At 41.5% G+C, this 18,555-nt stretch overlaps 1 protein-coding gene across 2 annotated transcripts; it reads right to left on the bottom strand.

Annotated features, from left to right (window-relative positions):
- Positions 1–2,274: 2,274 nt before the first annotated feature.
- Positions 2,275–17,871, bottom strand: LOC117045557 (suppressor of tumorigenicity 14 protein homolog). 2 transcript variants are annotated; one of them, XM_033146722.1, is made up of 12 exons: positions 17,164–17,871; positions 16,168–16,310; positions 15,108–15,205; positions 13,598–13,710; positions 11,938–12,071; positions 10,408–10,512; positions 9,747–9,860; positions 7,854–7,973; positions 5,844–6,027; positions 4,508–4,782; positions 3,879–4,015; positions 2,275–2,524 (listed from the first exon to the last, which is right to left on the bottom strand). In XM_033146722.1, exons 1-12 carry the CDS (start codon positions 17,502–17,504, stop codon positions 2,366–2,368), a joined length of 1,923 nt encoding a protein of 640 aa, XP_033002613.1. In that variant the 5' UTR covers positions 17,505–17,871; the 3' UTR covers positions 2,275–2,365. The 2 variants fall into 2 exon arrangements, with proteins under 2 accessions (XP_033002613.1, XP_033002614.1); XM_033146723.1 differs by lacking the exon at positions 2,275–2,524 and having other exon boundaries at positions 3,886–4,015; positions 4,599–4,782.
- Between the last annotated feature and the right edge of the window lie 684 nt (positions 17,872–18,555).

The raw sequence follows: 18,555 nt of genomic DNA, 5'->3' as shown, positions 1-18,555 counted from the left end.
TATTTGTTTGTAAATGCCATGGGAATATCTTCTTGAAATGAAAGGTGGCATATAATTTCTTCTGAATCATCACAATCAACTGAACATTGCATCTTAGTTTCTCTTGATGCAAATTTGTCCATGGTATCCTTTATGTTTATTTGGAAGGATACCATAATCATAGTCATAATCTTAGATATGTTTGGTCACTGATCTGATATTCTTCTTTCACTATTCCATTCATACCAATATGCTCCTTTTTGTTTAAGGAATGTCTGCCCATGTCAACATCCCACAAGTTCCTCTATATCTGAAATCCAAAAGAAGAGGCACTCTTCTCTTTCTGTAGTCTTCCAACAGTGGCAAACCTTGGGGGGTCTCAAATTTCAGCGGCTCCCTGTGCAGTCAACATTCACCCCACCCCACCTCTCACCTTCTACTCTCGAACATAGTTACGGTGCCCCCTAGGCTCCGTGTCTTAAATCCACCTCTGTTTGCAAAGTTACTGAGGTGTAAGAGTGGGCAGTTGCCTCTTGGCATATTCAGTATCATTCAAAGCACACACAACCTGAAGGACTACCCACCATAAAAGGAAAAGACGGGACTACTAGCCATGATGGCTATTCTCTGCCTCCACCATCAGAGACAGCATACTTCTAATTATGAGTTGCTGGAAACCACCAGGCAGGAGAGAGTGCTCTTGTACTCAGATCCTGCTTCAAGGTTTCCCACAGTCCTCCAGTTGGCCACTGTGAGATCCAGATGCTGGACTAGATTGGCCTTTGTCCTGCTCCAGCAAGGCTCTTATGTTCTTAAGTGTGTGTGCATTGCTTTGCATTCTGTGGTGAAAGAAAGGCAGGTTATAAATAAACATTTACAGCCAAAGTCCTCTGGTGAAGTCCTTTTGCTTTTATTTTCTCTTGCTTTGCTTCTCAATCTCCCTTGCTTTTGTGTATAAGGCTCCCAGATAGTTTCCTCTCCAGGAACTGACCACATGCAGACCTGCTTATCTTCAGCAAGGTTGCTGCCTCCTATGCCTTCAAATCATGGAACATATCACTGGCATTCTAAGATCTACTGGTGATTTAGATTACATTTGCCAGGCCAGAAGCTGTGCTTTACAAACAAAATTAAAAAGAGGGAGCTTAAATACAAGGTGTAATGTGAATAGTCTCAGTGAAATGAAAGTGGCTCTAAATGCTAGCAGGAAGGACATAGTTTGATTGTACATAAGGAACTTGACAAAACAAGGATGTTGAACAGACTTTTCACTCAAACTGATGGAACAATCTCTTTGGCTTAGCTTGTTACACAGTTAGCTAAAGGTCCTATACAATTCATTATCTAACCTAACACTCATATTACCAGGAGTTGATGATGGGTGGAATGGTTAAAAAGTCCACTGAGGAGAGCAACATAAAACAGGAACTCTGAAAGAATGAAGAATCTTGTGGCACCTTGAAGACCAAACATTTTACTATGGCATAAGCATTTGTAGGCTAACAGCCCACTTCTTCACTGTACCAAAATGTTAGCCTAGGTTACAGGCGTATATCCATAGTGACATCAGAAGAAAATGAAACGTAGGAAGAACAGACAGTAATAACTTATTGAAATAACTCATCACTGCATTTCTGAATTTCATTTAGCTTTGACCTCACTGTTTATAATCCCCTTCTTCTTCCAACAATTAGTATCTATAGACTTGTAACTCAGGATAACACTTCGTATATCTGATGAAGTGGGATATTGTCTGTGAAACTTTATACTTGTTAGCCTTTAAAATGCTGCAAGAGTTTTTGACGTTTTTGCTGCAGCCAACCAACCAACCAACCAACCAACCAACACAACCACCTTCTGGAAACTGACAGAGAAGGGAAATTGAAGCTTTATCAGTCTCTAACTCCCATCCCAAAAATTAAAGCATCCTTTACTTTCAGTATATTTGATATCTTCTGAGATCTTCCATCTCAGAAATGGACAAATTTGGTTGTCAGGGAAGAAGAAAGCCTGCATGCCTCTTAACAGCAAATCATCAAAAGCAAGATCAAAGTTAATGCAAAGCAGAAGCTGCATCCAAGTACTTGCAGGCAGATACTGATCAAATGTGCTACTCCATTTACCCATACCTGTTGATGGAACACCAAGAAAATAAACAAAAACAGTGAAATAAACCTTGTGGTTGTGTTCATACTGCTCTTTGCAGTGGGAAACATTCACTGATTTTTCTCTGCTTAAATTTTATATATATATTCCATATATTATATATTCCATTATATATATTCCCAGTATATCTGTAATGTTTCTCCTTTATCATAGTATAAATCCTGCTTGGTTCATCAACAAGAATGTGCGCATACTTTTGGCTTTCTCTAGAACTCATCTGTCATTTTGTGTATTGACGAATCCAGTCATAAAGTGTTGTGATTTTGGTGTAAACGCCAGGGCGATTCCGTCGAGCACATCCTTCACCCCAGCTGACAATGCCTGTAAGGTACCATCTGTTCCCTCTTCCTAAACAGGCTAACGGACCTCCAGAGTCACCCTAAAAGGAAGGACAGAAGCCTCATTTTTTGCTTCATTGCATAACTAATGCATATTTGCAGTTAGGATTGTGTTATGATACACACTTTCACATTTGTGCTGTTTTATCAATTCTTATACAGTCATTGCCAAAACCCATAAGTCACCAAGTGCAATTGTGGTCTGATGATCTATTGTCTATCAGGTTCACATGGGATTAGATGGTACTTGTTCCCTGATGGGTGCGACTGGTTAAATGAATGCTTGGACTCCTGTGATTAGTGTTATTGTCAACACTGTTTGGCACAATGTGTGTGATTCCCATCTAACATACTAGTACTGCAGTCTAGACAACATGCTTTTACAGGTACACGACTTGAGCCAGGATTCGGAAGAGAGTCACCATGAGGAAGCCTGATTCCACATAGCCTCAGAGATCCAGGAGATTAGGTTACTATGTAGGCCTATGTTGCATGTGCCTCAGATATTATTTTATTTTCCTCCAACATCAAGGGCAGAAAGGAATGAAGTCAAGGTTGATATGGCTCAAGAAGGCATATGTGAGTACAAATTGGTACTCATTTAGTATTCAAATGCAAGTATTCTTGAAATTAAAAGTTAAGAAAATAATTTTTAAAGAATCTTTAATTGACACCTCAGATAATTTTCTAGTCATGCTTGGAGTAGGCCCATTGAAATCAATGGGACTTAAGTTAGTCATGACTAACTTAACTCCCATTGATACCATTGTGGTTAGGTTTATTTAAAAAACTTATATCCTACCTAATTTTCAAAATAAACTCAGTGGGTCTACTCTGACTAAGTCTGGATCCACCATCGTCCAGGAGTAAGGTTCTTGCTCCATATTTAAAGGGAATTGCCGATGACTCGAACGAAGCCAAACTGAGATACCTACTGAATGATGAAGACCCTCCAAGATCACTTGCGGTTGCCAGATTTCTGATCACTGTCTTATCCCAAAAGAAGAAAAACAGACTTCTGGGTGGATTAGACATTCCTTTTAAATCATGACTCAGGATGTAATTATGTGTTATCTTAATTGATGTTTTTATAATTTTATAAATAGGGGGTGATGTTTTATGTTGTAAATTTACTGCTTAGTCTGTTACTTTAAAGTCCTTTCAAAGTTCTAAGTAGAAAGGCTAAGTATATATATGTTGTTTGAAAAATCGTGCGTGATGGGCCAATGGCTGTAATAATAAATATCTATCTATCTATCTATCTAGTCTGGATCCAACCCAGAGATGTCTAATGTCTTTTGTTATGGGAATAAGAAAACATTCCTGGAAAAAAATAATTTTGAAAGGACTGATGTACAAATCAGTGTCACTTTTCACAATCATTTTCCACTTTACCTGACATGCATCAATGCCACCATTAAGGTTGCCAGCACACAGCATCCGAGAAGTGATCAGATCGTCATAAAGCTTGTTGCAAACACTCTGATCAATTAATTTCACCTTCGCTTCTTGCAGTGTTTTTGCAAGTTCACCTACAACAACAGTAACATTGTATGGGTTGAGTATGATGGTTCTGACTGTAAAGTGAGAGGTGAAAAATAATCAAGATCTGCCTTACATCTTTTAACTTTTCCATGCCTGCATGTTTCCAGAATAAAAAACGATTGGCACAGCACATGGTGAATTAAACTGAATAAAGGTTAATCTAATTGAACATTTCCAAATCTAAGCATATTACCTTCCTAGTGGCTTCTTAAATTTACTATCCTCCAAGAATAAACTGAAATTAAAGAGTTCCATCATTTGTCACTGAGGATATGTATTTAGAATTGGCACAAGTGATAACCAATTGAACTAGGTCATATACTTTAAGTTCTATTAACATTATTTATTTATTACATTCATTATACTCCACTTTTTAGCCAAGAATGGATCCCAAAGTGGGTCACATTTACAATCCACAAAAGGTACAATATATTAGGATGCTTGGCATTTGCAATAAACATATCCAGAAATGAACATACTATTTTCTTTTACGGCTCCCCAGCCAGTTACATAGCAGACAGTTCCATAAATTAATAGTCTACGACTGCTTGGTAAACATATGGGCTGTACCAGCTCATTGAAGAATACTGGTGACTCCATTTCCAACAGGGCAATGTCATAGTCTGAGATATATTGGTCATAATGTGGGTGAACAATAATCCTTTTGATCGATCTCATCGCTACGTGATTATCATTGTTTCTGTTAATGACCTTTATACCCATATATGCTGTCCAGCCAGATGCTATAGAGTATCTGAAAAACAACAAAGCATACAGTTTTCCATGTGCTCTTCTGATACGGGTCTCGTTCATTTGAATGGGAATTGCATAATTTATTATTTTATTATTTGCATTTATAGCTCAACCTTCACCAAATTGTTCAAAAGGCAGGTTACTAAAAAAAACAAACCTGCACATAATTAAAACAAATACAAGTTCTAATAAAATCATAAAATAAAACAACAAAACTAAGAAAATAACCAAAGCGGGCAACAGCACAGTTCAGCAATCCAGCAGGAAGGAAGACTCCATTCAGCCCAAGGCCTAGATCTTGATCAATCATTTAAAAAAAAAAAAACCCTCAAGCTATCACAAAATACACCTTTGGGGAGGAGTCATTCACAACCTAGGTCACCACAGAGAAGCCCCTCTTATGTATCTTCATCTCTCACTCCAGGGAAGGCAGCGATACTGTCAACATGGCCTCTCCTGTTGATTTTAACACCCAGGCAGCTTGATGCTAGAAAAGGCACTCATTCAAATATTTGAGACCCAAGTAGTGTATATGTCAGTGTTACCACCCTTAATACTGCATTGGCACTTTCAAGACTGATGAAATGGGTGTTGCATTGCCTCCAACATCCAGGTTTTCCAAATTGTAATCCTTGGGGTTTTTTGTTTTTGTTTTTGATTTGTCCTGAGCCCTTGCAAGAGCCAGCTGACAAACGCCAGAGCACCTTGCCAAAAGGGGAGACATTCCAGGATCCAATAAGAAGCCAGGGTGGTTTCTGTAATTCCTGCTTAAATCAGGATGGTTAAGTGGTATGGTGTCAAGCCATGAACAACCACTGGCAACTGTACTGCTGCATTCTGCACATCACAGTTTTCAAATCCTTTTCAAGGGTAGCCCCCTTAGAGAACATTGAAAAAATTAAATCCGGAAATAACGATTCTAATCAGAACAACACAGAGAGGATCTGAAACAGACTGGGATGCCTCCAAGTGCTACAGACAAAGAAGGCAAATCTTGTGGTTACTGTACACCCCTAGTGATTATTTATCAGTAATGAATGCTTCACATTATATAATGCGTACCTTATAGAATCGGAGTCCTGAAAGCAATGGGCAGCAGATACAAGCCAACTATTTGAAATAACAGATGCACCACATATATGGCCATATGTTTTTAGCTGCAAGCTGGCTTGCCAAGGCCACTTTCCATACCTTGCATCTTCACCACCAACAATTCTGGGTCTTTTTACCTGACTCCTTCCACATGCTAAAAAACAACAACAAAATACATATGGAGGTTATGTAAGTAAAAACAAAACACTCTACCAGTCATGCAGTGCAATCTTGAATAGACTTTCTAGGGTGCAAGTCCCATTTAGTTTAATTAGATTTTCTTTGGGGTAAATTTGCTTAGATTTGCACTGTAGAAATGCAATTGCACTTACATGAACAAAAGGCCTACTAAAGATACTGGGACATCTATCTTTCGTGTAAAGGGTTTATAACAGGGTTAGATTCCTCAAGCCTTCCAGATGTTGACTTCTTACTCCTGTCAGTTCCAGCCAGCATGGTCAATGCTCAAGGATGATGGGCAGAGGTGCATTTAGGGCAGTATGACTGATTTTGCCGCACTACGCCCGCAGCCTAGGGGGTGCCACAGGGCAGCACAAGTAGGATGTAGTGAATTTGAGCAGAATGGAAGATGAGAGGCAGGGGGTGCTAAATATTCGCCTCACACAGGGCACCGCTGAAATTTGAAAAACCAAAGTCTGCCCCTGTAATGGGAGTGGTTGTTCAGCAACATCTAGAAAGCCAGAATTTATCCACTCCTTGTTGAGGAACTAGCTCCATAAATTTTTATTTTTTATTTATACCCTGCCCATCTGGCTGGGTTTCCCCAGCCACTCTGGGTGGCTCCCAACAAAGGACTAAAACCAGAACAAAACTTCAAACATTAAAAACTTCCCTAAACAGGGCTGCCTTCAGATGTCTTCTAAAAGTCTGATAGTTGTTTATTTCCTTAACATCTGATGGGAGGGTGTTCCACAGGGTGGACGCCACTACTGAGAAGGCCCTCTGCCTGGTTCCCTGTAACCTCACTTCTCGCAGGGAGGGAACTGCCAGAAGGCCCTCAGAGCTGACCTCAGTGTCCGGGCTGAACGATGGGGGTGGAGACACTCCTTCAGGTATACTGGACCAAGGCCGTTTAGGGCTTTAAAGGTCAGCACCAACACTTTGAATTGTGCTCAGAAACATAATGGGGGCCAATGTAGGTCTTTAAGGATAAACCCTAATTAAGAGTCATGTGTGTCTTGCAGTGGACACAAAGCTTTCACACTTTGCTGATTCTTACTTCAGCAGAGAAAACACACATGTCAACACATCCCTTTGAACACATAGAGCTACTCCTTCCAAATAAATGATGAGAAATGTTATGACAACTCCTAGAGCTCCTTTTCCCCATCAATGTGGGGGATTTCTCCTGTGGCTTCAATGTATCATTGGAGCAAGGCACTGTTTTTTTAAAAATATATATTTCAGATAAAGTTTTCCTGTTCAATTGATTTGAAATAAAGTTATTTGTCCATGGTAGCTGGGGCTGATGGGAAATGTAGTCTAAGAACATTTGAAAGGCACTATGTTGGCTATCTCTGATGTACGGCCTCTATGAATGACCAGAACCTCAGTATAATATAGAGTCAAGAAGGAGAAGTGGGGAAATACACAAGTTGTGGTAGAGCTTGTGGCCTGTAGAAGAGATTGATAGCAACTGGAGTGAGACATGGTAATGGCACCCTTTATTCTTCTCAATCCCCCTAAACTACAGCCCTTAGGGATTACTATATGAGAGCCTCTTTTCCTTACTGTATTGGACAGATTTTGAGCTCCGATGTAGACCTGGGCCATCAGGACAGAGCATGGAGCAAAGAGATAATATAGCAGCTGTGTCAATGATGAAAAAGTACTATATTCCTAGATATTGGGTACCTAGGAGCTCCATGTGCACTTTAGTGTGTACACAGTCCTGATCTAGTTGCTGAAATACACAGACGCATTTCAGCTCACTTCGTTGTTCACTCGTTATTGACTTACCACAGTTCATTTCATCAGATCCATCTGCACAGTCTCTTATTCCATCACACTCTGGGTTTTGCTTTATTGGACACTTTCCATTTAGACATTTATATGCATGCTGTGAGCAACTTCTATAGGCTGAAGGAATAGAGTGACAGATGAGAAAACATAGCAGTAATGCATTTCATGGTGCTGCCTCATAGGTCATGCAGCATAATTAAAGCAATGATTTTTCTAAAAATACATAGAATCACAGAGCTGTAGAATTGGAAGGGACAATGACAGTCATCTAGTCCAACTCCCTGCAATGCTGGAATCTTTTGCCCAATGTGGGACTGAAACGCATGGTCCTGAGATTAAGAGTCTGAGGCTTTACTGACTGAGCTAAATGTATCATTTCATAGGTGTCTTGGCAATACGTTAGATAACCTAGACCAGGGCTATCCAACATGGTGCTCTTCAGATGTTGTTGGAACTTCAACTTCCATTATCTATTAGCATTGGCCATACTGGCTGGGGCTGTCAGAAGTTGTAGTCTAAGAACATCTGTTTTCTATCCTTGACTTGCACATGCCAAAAGTTCCATTTTGCCACTGGAAAAGATGTTTAATGTAGAGATATTCAGATTCGATTCTGAAACCTTGTGCCCAATAAACAACACACACTTCTTCTTCTTCTGTGTGTGTGCGGTCTGTTGTGTGGCTAAATGCACAGGGGAGCTAGTCTTCTTTTAAAAAATGGTTTTGGCAAGAATTTTCTGCTTGGCAATTGTTTGCCCTTATGTAAGCTTCTTGATTAAGGAAAACAACTGTTCATAATGTTGAAACTCTCCCCCATTTGCAGAACACATTCTTCAGTATTCTTGAGATACTACCCTCAAGCAGTCACTATTTCATTGCTTTCACTGCCAAGTCTAAAAAATGTTGTGTGCTTATCCTGGACGAAATATCTTATTGTGGAGATTTAAAAAACAGACTGTTAAAAAACATCCGTACAACATTTTTGGGTACTCATGCATTTAATAATTTTTAAAGTATGAATAGTAGTCTTCAGAAAAAGCACAGAAATGGTTTTTTCCCCTGTGTGGTGGGAACAAATATAATGTATGTTTTAGACATATCACATTAAGCAAGCATAAGTGTTATGTACTGAGTTGAATAGGATCCAAAATGCAGCAGTCTGATTGGTCCTAGAAGAATAGGATTGAGATTGCAGCAGCCTGACCGGTCCCAGAACAATAGGATTGAGATTGCAGCAGTCTGATTGGTCCCAGAACAATAGGATTGAGATTGCAGCAGTCTGATTGGTCCGCAGGAGCCACCCAATCCAGCTCCAGGTGGAAGTGAATCTGCACTCCGATTGGCATACAGGAGTATCCCGGAATTAGCCAATCACGTGGGGCCCATTGTGTAAAAAGTTTATATAAAGCAAACGTTTTGGGGAAACTGCATTCCCCACTACTATGAGCTGAATAAAGAGCATGAAATTCACACTTGACTCCGAGTATATTTCAATAAGATAAATCAGAAAGAGCTGTCAGGAAGGGGCAGTGCACTATACCCGGCATCCCATCAGTGGCATTCTTAGTGCTTACTTGGAGAGGGAGGGATGCAGCAGCAGAGATGTCAACACTGTGCCAATGCATCAGTGAGAGCACTGGATTAGCTCTGCTAGTGTGCCTGAGCTTCCAACCTCACCCCTGCCTTGCTCCTCCCCTTCTTCCTCCCGCAAACACTAGTGAAACCACTGATGGTACACCAGATGGGTGGCAGCATCCCTCCCCACCTGCAATAAATCAGAGCCTAGCGCATATCAACATAACACATGAGAAAATGATGCAAGAACGCCCTACGTTGCTGGCATTTTCGTAATTCCCGTCTCAAGTCTAACATTTGTTTGTGTTGTTCTTACCGCAATTGTCTTCCTCCTCATCACTCTCACTTTCACAGCTGCCATCTCCTTTGCAAGGCCTGGAATGGTGTTTACACTTCCCATTACCACAATTAGACTTCACGGGATTACAACCTAGGGAAGAATTTTATCATCAAGACTGTGGCATTTCATTCAATAGCAGATGTCCCCAGAGAGCACATATCCACTGCCATTGCTTCCTTTAAAATGAAATCTGGGAATTGTTGACAATCTTAGAATTCAGTTAGAGAGACCTAGTCCCACCTGAGACAAGTCCAAACCCTGGACTGAAAACTAGGAAGTACTATTAAACCAATATGAAATGAGAATATGTCCCAATAAAACATGGTCTTCTCATGGAAAATTTACTTTCTTTAGCATCACCACTGCTTATTTTGCTATTCAAAGTTCTTTATATGAAACGAATCTCAATTCTTGACTGAGCTGTTAAAACACTTCACAAAATGAAAGGTATTTTAATAAACAAATGGGTTACTGAAGGGTCTGATGACCTGTAATGATATTCAAGCTCTATGTGCATAATAGCTCTGATTTTATTTATTTATGTCATAAAATTTATAAACTGTTTGATTGTTTAAAACCAACCAATCAACCCTGCAAGCTGTTTTACAATATTCTAATTAGCTCATGATGAACTCACCACAGTTTACCTCATCACTTCCATCGGCACAGTCTTTCCACCCATCACATCTACTGTTTAAAGAGACACATGTTTTGTCGGAACATTTAAATTGCCTAGGACAAGCTGAAAGAATTAAAAAATGTCAGACTGCCATAGATAATAATGATGACAGAGAGTCACAGAGTATTGAGTTATGACTTCTGAGTAAGATAAGATTTCTCCCAAACCCGCTTTGGTGGCAGGGAAAAACGTATTAGAATAGCTATAACCTTGTACCAGAGAACCAAAGTCAAATGGCAATGGACATACCCCTTAGACTATCCCCATCTCTTCCCATCATGCTCCTACAGACTCATCAGAGGCTAGAAGTTCTGGCTAATTTTGCAGCCAATAGCAGCACTCTACCAGAAGCTTTTAAGTACTAACAAGGCAACTGCAATTTTACAGTATCTCAGAATGTGAGACAAGGAGTTGTGTGGTGCCCATTGTTGGACTATAGTTCCCATAAGCCCAGCTAACATCACCAATGGTCAGGGATGGTGACAGATTTCATGAATCCCATTTCCACTGCTGCAACTAGATACAGGATATACACATTGATAGACCCAGGAAGTAATCCCATATCTCCAAGTGACACCATCCATCTCTTAACCCAAGCAGAAGACAGCAAGGATCTTAGCTACAGAGTGTCACACCTTTGTCTCTGCACCTAAAATATGTACCAGCTAAACGTTTGGTGGCATGACCACTGACATTGAGTCACAGAAAGGTTATGAATGCTGGTGACCTCCCTAGTTCAGGCACTTTTGTTGGTGAATGCAGAGCACTCCACTGAACTTATTGGTATGGCTGGCCAAGCATTTATCATTCATCCTTCCCTGAAGAATATGAGTCAGCACAAGGAACAGTCATTGGAGACAGAGTTTCAATGCAATTTCTTACATGGGATGGATGAGTGTTGCCCTAATGACTACACTATATTTTCTAACAGGTTAGTAACCCAATACAGACTTTCAGTCTGCCACTAGGAGAGAGGGAGCTTGGTTGGGAATGGAATAGTGTCTTGTTGATAACAGCCCTTTTTAAGTCACTCATCACACTGCCGATGTCTTTCTACAGGCAGCCAAACAGTCCTCCATCACAAACGGAGATACCAACCCATTGAGATTCAATGTGGTATAGTGTGGTATAGTGGTATAGTGGTTAGGGTGTTGGACCTATAGGACCTGGGCGACCAGAGTTCAAATTCACAGCCATGAAGCTCACTGGATTACCTTTGGCTTTGACTATTTGTTTATTCACAAGCCCTCAACCCACATGTATACCCATCATTAGGGGTAAGCATTTTTCTAGCAAACTGAAAAATCAAACGTTTGTTGAACTTTTAATTGTAGCCTCAAATCTGCTGACTCCTCCAGCTTCATAATAGGGATAGACATAGGTGTGAAGGAGGCACATTTGGGACAAGCTAGAAGAAATGTGCTCATGCTCTATCAGTAAATTACCATGATAATGCTATTAATACTAAGTGCATCTGTGTCCACTTACGGTCTGTGTGGCTGAAAGCTCTGAATTCAATATAAAAACCCCTGTGTGTGACCAGTTCATCTGAATGGAAATGGATGGCCACTGAATAGCCATATTCCTTGACCCTGCTGCCTTCCCCAATAGGTTTACAATATCTGATAAGAATAAAACACAACAAAATTACGGATATATAATACATCACTATAATACAACTAACCAAAGAGTGTATTTACAGTGCGTGCTTACTCAGACGTAAGCCTCATGGAATTCGATGGGACTCAGGGCCATCTTAAGTAAATCCGGTGCCAGATCCCTCTGGTGCCCCTCGTGCTCCGCCGGGCAGGGCCAGACGGAGGGCGCGGAGGGGCAGGTGGGGATGCTGCCAGCTGTGTTCCACCTTTGCCTCCACCTCTGTCTGCTCAGCTGAAGTGGTGGCGTGGAACTGCCATCCAGGGAGCCCTGGCTGCAGCACCGACGGGAGGCTCACCGACGGCCTCCCCGCGGCCGCAGCCCGAGAACAGGTGGGCAAGAGCAGCGCTGCCGGTGGGGCTGGAGGGCGCAGGTGCCCTCCTCAGGCCATGGCGCCTTGCACCAGTAGCCTCAATGGGTAAGACGTCCCTGATGGGACTCCTATGTCAGTAAGTATAGGATTGCAACCAAGCGGAGCAACCATAAGATGGTGGTGGAGAGATTCTGTGGTGGACAGTGTAGAAGTAGGGTCAATGGAAGGGAAAATAAGTACCCCATCACCAGGGCTGGCATAGTTCTTTGCTTGGTTTGGCAAGGCAGTGGGAAGGTGATGGAGAAACCAGGAGGTCTTTGGACCCAAGGCCTCCCTTTTTCTTCCCACTGCCTTCAGCTCCCTGACAGTGGAAGAGTAATAGCAGTGGAGCTTTCTGTGGAAAGGGATGTCCTATGGCCTCTCAGCCTCCATCGCAGGCAGCACAGGACTGGTCCTCGTTTATTGCATTCATCATAACTTGTCGTTATGACAACTTCTCATGACTCAGATTGTGTTACAGATGTCACTGTCAGAATTCCAGTCCAGATTAAGGACTCATCTGTGCTATATACATTTAAAGCAGTATCATGCTACTTTTAACAGTCATGGCTTTCCCCAAAGTATTTTAGGAAATGTACTTTGTTAAGGGTGCTGAGAGTTTAGGGGACCCCGTTCCCCCCACAGAGCTCCATTATTCAGAAGGAAGAGGGGGTGGCTGTTAAACCGCTCAGAGTCAGTTGAAATTTGGTCCCATTGTGGTAGGGTTGCCATGTGTCCTACTTTTCCAAGACACATCCTCTTTTTCAGGGGTATACTTTCTGTCCGGGTAGATTTTTAAAATTTGCCAAAATGTCTCCGGCTATACTTGCTGGATGCGACATAGACATAATGAGCAGTCTTCTCTTCTCCTGCCCCCCTCAGCAATATACCACAGCTTCTATAGCCTACATATAGTAGGGGTATTTAAAATGAGAGTCGTCATAATGTCCTCTCTTTTGCTCTTCAAAATATGGCAACCCTACATTGTGGCAAAATGTGGTCAGTTTTTCAAATTTTATTATTCTAATTTTACTTACAACCCTTTCCTTTTTTAAATTATCTATAACCATAAACGGCTCTTCACCTATGGATATCAATAGAGTTGTTTCAAGAAAAGTAGCAGAAATGGTTGTAGCTCACCTAATTCCATCAATTTCCAACCAATCTTTATCACATCTATTGGATCCAAGGGACGGTTCCTGAACTTGTATTACAAGAATTTTTAGCAGCAATCTATATCCTGGTAGTGGTGCCTAAGATACAAAAAAAAAAAAAAATTAAAAAAGGAAAAAGCATGGGGAAGAACATTTATTGTACTTTTTATACTTAAAAACAACCTGTGTATTGGTCCTAAACACATGAACAGTGTGATCCTGTCCAGTCTACTGAGATGTAAGTCCTACCAAGTTCAGTGTTACACCCAGGGAAGTGGGCATAGAAGGTATGGGAAGCTTGTGTGACCATCCATATATTATCGGACTACAGTTCCCATCATTCCTAAGCACTGCTCAAGTTGGCTGGGACTGATGGAAATTGGAGTCTACCAACATGCAGGGGACCACAGATTCTCCACCTTAGATTATAGAGTGGGATCCAGTACACACATACCTGGCCCAACCCCCCCCCCCACTGAACATAGACTGGACAATAAGGGAAACAGACCCCCTTCTTTGAATGAGCATTAGATTGCAAGGTGTTTATGAGTCTCAGTTTTCCCACTGTGGAAAGTACCGTATTGGCCCGAATATAAGCCGCACCCGAATATAAGCTGCATCTTTCAAATTGGAGGGGGGGAGAGAAAAAAATACCTGAGTATAAGCTGCTCCATTCCTCACTGCTCCTGGCTGCATGGGGGGGGGGGAGCCGCACTGCATTGCCTGCAGCCTTTCGCCTTCCTCGCTCTCTCCCTTCCCAGCCTTGGGGGAGTGGACGGGGGACTACACGCGGGGTGGGCGCCACTTTGTTGCACTCCTGGCTGCATACCGTAAGATCACTAATATAAGCCGCACTTTAACTTTTCATGGAATTTGGGGGGGGGGGGGAAGTGAGGCTTATATTCAGGCCAATATGGTACTTTTAAGCTCTCTGCCTTGCTTACCCGGTTCTAAGAAGATCTTAGGGCTCTGGAGGCCTTTGCAAAATGTAGTGATATCTCAGGTGGCCCAGAGAGATCCCACAAGGGCCTCCAGAGCCTGTGCGAGACCTTCATTGAGCCTGGTAAGAAAGTCTTGAGAGCTTTTAAGCTCTCTATCTTGTGTGTGTTTAATTTGTCCAGTTGCAGCTGGCCGACTGCGAAACGTGTAAAGCTGTGATCACACACATTACGTGTGTGCAAAACGTGAGTTGACTGCAATAGAGAGTGCAGTAGGATCATGAATGCTACCTTGGTCTCTTCGGGGAAGATTAGGACACAATGTTATAACAATCCAAAATCCATGTTAGGCTGATATAATGCCTATTTCTCCCCACCACACAAACAATAATCATGTGTATGTAAGATCTGTCATTTCATTTAACATTCTTATTTCCTTTCTGTTTTCCTGGTCTCCTTGTTTTAGAAGAACTTATTTCTTTTTTTGGGGGGGGGGGGAGATCAAGTTTTTAAAAGATCTTCATTAAAAAGTTCCCTGAAACTTCTAAGAGTACATACTCTAATAATCCAGTGGCAGTCTATATTTGGTGGATAGTAACTTGGGTAGTACGGAGAAATTACAGTCCCATTCCAAGAGATGTATCGACCGCCACATACTAAGGAGAGAATAAAACATAACATTATTATTCTGAAGAACTGCTCATCTCTTGTTGTTATGGAAAGCATGGGGGAAAGCTCTGGTTGAAGTGAATGGGAGGGGTTTTTTTCATATGGAAGTAGCTGGTACGAGGTGGTGGAGCAAAAAAGAATTATTATAGGCAGGTAGCATTAAATCCCCCCCACACACACACATTATTGTCAAAATATAGATCAGGTGTACTGCGGGGGCAATCTGATTTTAAAAACCTGCATTTAAGTGCACAGTTGCGGAGCTAATAGATCGTCTGGCTTTGCCGTCAGGAAAGAAAGAACTGCATAGAAATAAATCTCTCCACTCTGTTAGGCCAAAGGGGTTCTTCCTTTCTCATCGGGCAAGGGAAAACACATACAAAGTACAGTGATTCGCTTCTCTCCCCCCCCCCCCAATGCATCATACAACAAATGGAATTTGGAATCCCCTTCATTGACTTTCAGAAGCTGGTTGTTTTGCTGCTCAGAGAATACACTTTCACAGTGATGATATATGGAGGTAGCTCAGTTCGCTGCCACCCGCTCTGAGGAAAATTTGCAACAGATTTGTATACCTTTGTAATTAGAGGGGTGACAGAATTAGTATTCCCACCAAAGCATCTTTCATCGTTTGGCTCACGCTTCTCAATGCCATTGTGAACTTGACAGACCCACTGTCCCAAGTCACTTGAATCACACGAGTCATTCAATACAGCCAGAAAGAGGATAGTTTCACTCCAGCACTTGTGCAACCCACCTCAGTCTTAGAAACCCCTAATATTATTGTAGAGTTGCATCAAAATAACCCTTTGAAATATTTATGTGGATTTAAAATGGGGAATAAGACATGGATTCAAATCCACATAAATATTTCAAATATATCACAACTACATGTGAGCCATCAAAAAAGTAATTCGCAAGCAATGACTGGCATCTGGCAACTACATACCAATTTTAGGAACGGCTTGAAAATATGCGTTCAATATATTGCTCTCTTTTCTTCGGTCCAATGAGAATGTGACCAGCATGACATTACTCGATGAAGTTAAACGTATAACTGGGGAAGTCCAGGCCCCGGACGACCCACACCATCTGTAATACATTCAGGCAGATTACAAAGCTGATTTGGAGAGCAGAAAGCCTCTCCCACTACTACGTGTACCACCCAAGGGGCCTTGGGACACAAGGTGCTCTATCCCATGTAATGAGAGAGAGAGAGAGAGAGAGAGAGAGAGAGAGAGAGAGAGAGAGAGCTGCTTTGTTGTCTATGGAGCACTTTTTATTTTTATTTTTATATAATTTTTATTAAATTTTCTAATTTACATTTCAAAACATTCATTTAAACAACCTTAAACCAATGACTTCCCTTCTTCTCTTTGCATGGCTCATTTCGCATACCGTACATCCCTGCATATTTTACATAAACTAAACCATTCCGTAATCCATTGCTACATCCATCAAAACTTATTTGCACTGTTGGGTTTATCTTAATGCCACCAGCATTTTTAAATGCACACAGTTTTCACCAACGTATTCAATAAACATTTTCCATTCTTCTTTAAACATACATTCTTCTTGTTCTCTTATTCTATTGGTAAAAACTGCAAGCTGCGTGTATTCCATCAGTTTAAATTGGCATTCTTCTTTGGTTGGGACCTCACTCATTTTCCATTTTGGGGCTAGCAAAGCATGGGCCGCAGTAGTAGCATACATAAATAGTCTTTTTTTTGACACCTGGGAATTTCCCTCTGAGTTATGCCCAACAAAAAGGACTCTGCTTTTTTGTTTGTTTGTTTTGAAAGGTGCTTTTAAACATTATTTCCAATTCATTATATATCATTTCCCAATACTCTTTTACCCTTTTACAAGTCCACCACATATGATAAAACGTACCCTCAACATCATTATATCTCCAGCATAGAGCAAACTTTGTAAATGCTCTTACCTTGTAATGATCTTATTTTGCAGAGGGAGAAGGAAGTCATACGCGGATAGCCTGTGAGATGCACAGCTCCCAGGAGTCACGCCATGTAAGGGAACGACCACTAGTCTCACAACGTGGTCCGATGGAACTCGCAGCCTCCACTGATAAAAAGATCTCTTAGGATTCATCAGTGTTAAGGTCCTATTATTACCAGGCTTTGCATAGAGGTCAAAGGCCACTGGTAGACAAAACCAAAATAGATCAGTGGCTGAAAAGCAGAAAAGCAGAGAAATGAATCCAGACCCTGTCGGCCCAGATCCCAGGGACGAGATGTCTACGCCACAAAAGGCAGGCTTGTCCATCACATCAGACAAGGACTGAATACCTTATGAGACAGCTCTGTGCTATGCTCTCACCCCATGAAGTTGTCCTCCTTTGGGACAAGGCGGAGGCACAAAGGAGATGAAAAAGGATCTACACTGGGCACCTGATTAATGGCTAGAAGACTTGAATTTCTGTGTACTAAGCCAGCACCTTTCACCAGATAATTGAATGCAAAGCAGCTCTAAGTGCATCAACTAATAGAAAAAGCAGGTGAAACACATCAGCTTAAGTAGAGCACACAGTTAGAGACAATTCCTCTTTCTTACAGCACTATCTTAAGCACAATTGTTCAGAAATCTTACTGAGGTCTATGGGGTTTACTCCCAACTACAGCTGTAGCCTTAAGGTGAATACTGTAAACATCATTTGTATAATATTCTCTAACTCTTCTGGCATTAAAAAGATCACCATACCCATTGTGTGATGAGGAACCATGACTGACTTGTCTACAGCTGTTGAGGCCAACAGTTTAATTGTTAGTCCACTAAGCCAAGCCAGCTCAAAATTTCTCAGATCCATAAACCATGTCAGCATATTGGTCGTCTTCTTTTTACTTTATCCAGGGGTTAAGACCATATTGTGGCCCAGCCGGCAGGACTAAATAATTACGGTTCTTCTCACATATCATCCCATTAATTACAGTCATATTGTAGGGACAGAACAGCTCAGAACTGATCTGCTGTTATCATGCCATAATCTCTGAGCAGCATGCTTCAAGGCACAACAGCAATTCCCAAGAGAGAGGGAGATTTTTGTTCTTATCTTTGGTGAAGGGCTGGAGCAGAGATCAAGGCTTCTGGCCCCTTCCAGAGCTCCTACTCAGATGACATCTGTGGGGGTAGCAATACATGGATGGAGGGAACAGTACTGGTCTTGCTGCCCTCATTCTCCCCATCTGCTTGTTCACCTAAAACTGTGAACAAAGCCTATGTGTGCTCTGTTTACTACTTCAAGATACAGGAGCTGGCCAGCAGCTGCACTCCTGATAATCTACTGCCTTCCACCACCACTGTCTTCCACATGTTGAGC

This window comes from Lacerta agilis, chromosome 4, assembly GCF_009819535.1.
Source record: "Lacerta agilis isolate rLacAgi1 chromosome 4, rLacAgi1.pri, whole genome shotgun sequence".
NCBI lineage: Eukaryota > Metazoa > Chordata > Lepidosauria > Squamata > Lacertidae > Lacerta > Lacerta agilis.
Note: the sequence above shows the minus strand (reverse complement) of the source record. Positions and strands in the feature narration are given on the sequence as shown.